Raw genomic sequence first — 1,412 nt, forward strand, 5'->3', positions numbered from 1 at the left:
ATCACTGTCACAAAGAAAATATTTTATATTTCACTACAAACCCCACTTTAGCTTACTGAGTGAAATTAAAGGAAATACTAATTTAGCGCCTTACAAGATATAAACCATCATACCTTTTCTTTAGCTGTATTTCTATTTTAGCTAAGTCTGGATGTTGTGCAACTAGAGCTAAAAAAGTATTGGAAGAAATAAACATGTGGGTTTGGGTGGGTTTGGGTTTGGTTGTTTTCCTCAAATCAGAATTTCAAACAGTATGAGGCTCTACATCTGAAGATTAAAAGAGGGGAAAACCCCAGCAAAGTAAAAAGGACTCCATCTCTATAACCTCTTTTTGCAACCAGGAGAATATCTGCAGAGTCTGTTGGTTTGGGGGTTTCTTAGCTTTTCTGACAGTTCTATTGATTGAACACGTATGGGAAACAAAGAATCAGGGCCACAGGGATAAGCTTTTGAAAGGATAGCCCCAAGAAGGTGCACAGACCTTTCTGTCAGCACAAGGGTTGGCACACATTTGTGTTTAACCTAGTGTTGGAAGCTGACTGTGTACGTATACATCCAAACTAATCGACACCCAGCACAGCCATCAGTATTGCTGTCCCCTGGGTAATGCAGGTCTGCTTTAAGCAAACAGGTAACTACAGAACAAAAGGTACAGGCTGAACATCTTTGTAGCTTTCATGCCACAAAGCAAAAAAACCCCAAGTGTTATTCATCCTTTTTGTGTTTCATTTGAAGCTTTCCTTGAGATTAGGACAAAATGCTTTCTAAAGTCTTAACAAGAATTTCAAGTGAATGAAGAAATTTTTTGTAAATCCTATATATAAGAATGATAATACTAAATGCATAATTAAAAATGGATTACTGTTAAGTAACTAAAATGAGACACTAATGATATGAATGTCAATACAATGATTTTAATGCTAATCAGTTTCTTGGCTAACAGCAATACCATTTATAAAATATAATGAACTACAATAGGCAAGTTCATATTCCTTGTATTAGTATCAGCCATTTTCATAATACTTAGGAAACAAGAGATTTACTTGCTGAATCTGTTTTGAAGTCACAGCTTCTAGATTTACCACTAAGTCTTTCATTACGTTTGTTGTTCGTATATGGAGTCACAGATACTGATCCCTTGGTAAAAGGTTTTAATTCAGAGCAAGTATGTACACAGCAAGACTTGTACGTGCCTGGGTCTATAAAAAAACAAATGAAAAATTAAATTAATTAATGAAATTAATGAAATCTATGTTAGAAGCACACGAACTTTTATACTTCATCAGGGCTGCTTAAAACACTGTCACGTGTACTTCTGTTTCAATCTCCTTATACTTGGTTGGTTTTTCATGCTTACTAGTGCTAAGTGAAGGCTCAGGAAGATGAGAGAATATATAAATATATAAATATAT

General features: G+C 34.8%; 1 protein-coding gene across 1 annotated transcript in view; it reads right to left on the reverse strand.

Annotated features, from left to right (window-relative positions):
* PTPRC (protein tyrosine phosphatase, receptor type, C) overlaps positions 1-1,199 on the reverse strand; it is a gene marked incomplete at its 5' end in the record, with an annotated part of 17,114 nt that extends 15,915 nt beyond the window's left edge. The window contains one exon of the mRNA XM_009082940.1: positions 1,044-1,199. Coding sequence (XP_009081188.1) covers positions 1,044-1,199 — 156 coding nt within the window. The remainder of the gene's footprint in view (positions 1-1,043) is intronic.
* Positions 1,200-1,412: the final 213 nt, after the last annotated feature.

This window comes from Acanthisitta chloris, unplaced genomic scaffold (assembly GCF_000695815.1).
Source record: "Acanthisitta chloris isolate BGI_N310 unplaced genomic scaffold, ASM69581v1 scaffold8079, whole genome shotgun sequence".
In the NCBI taxonomy this organism is placed as follows: domain Eukaryota; kingdom Metazoa; phylum Chordata; class Aves; order Passeriformes; family Acanthisittidae; genus Acanthisitta; species Acanthisitta chloris.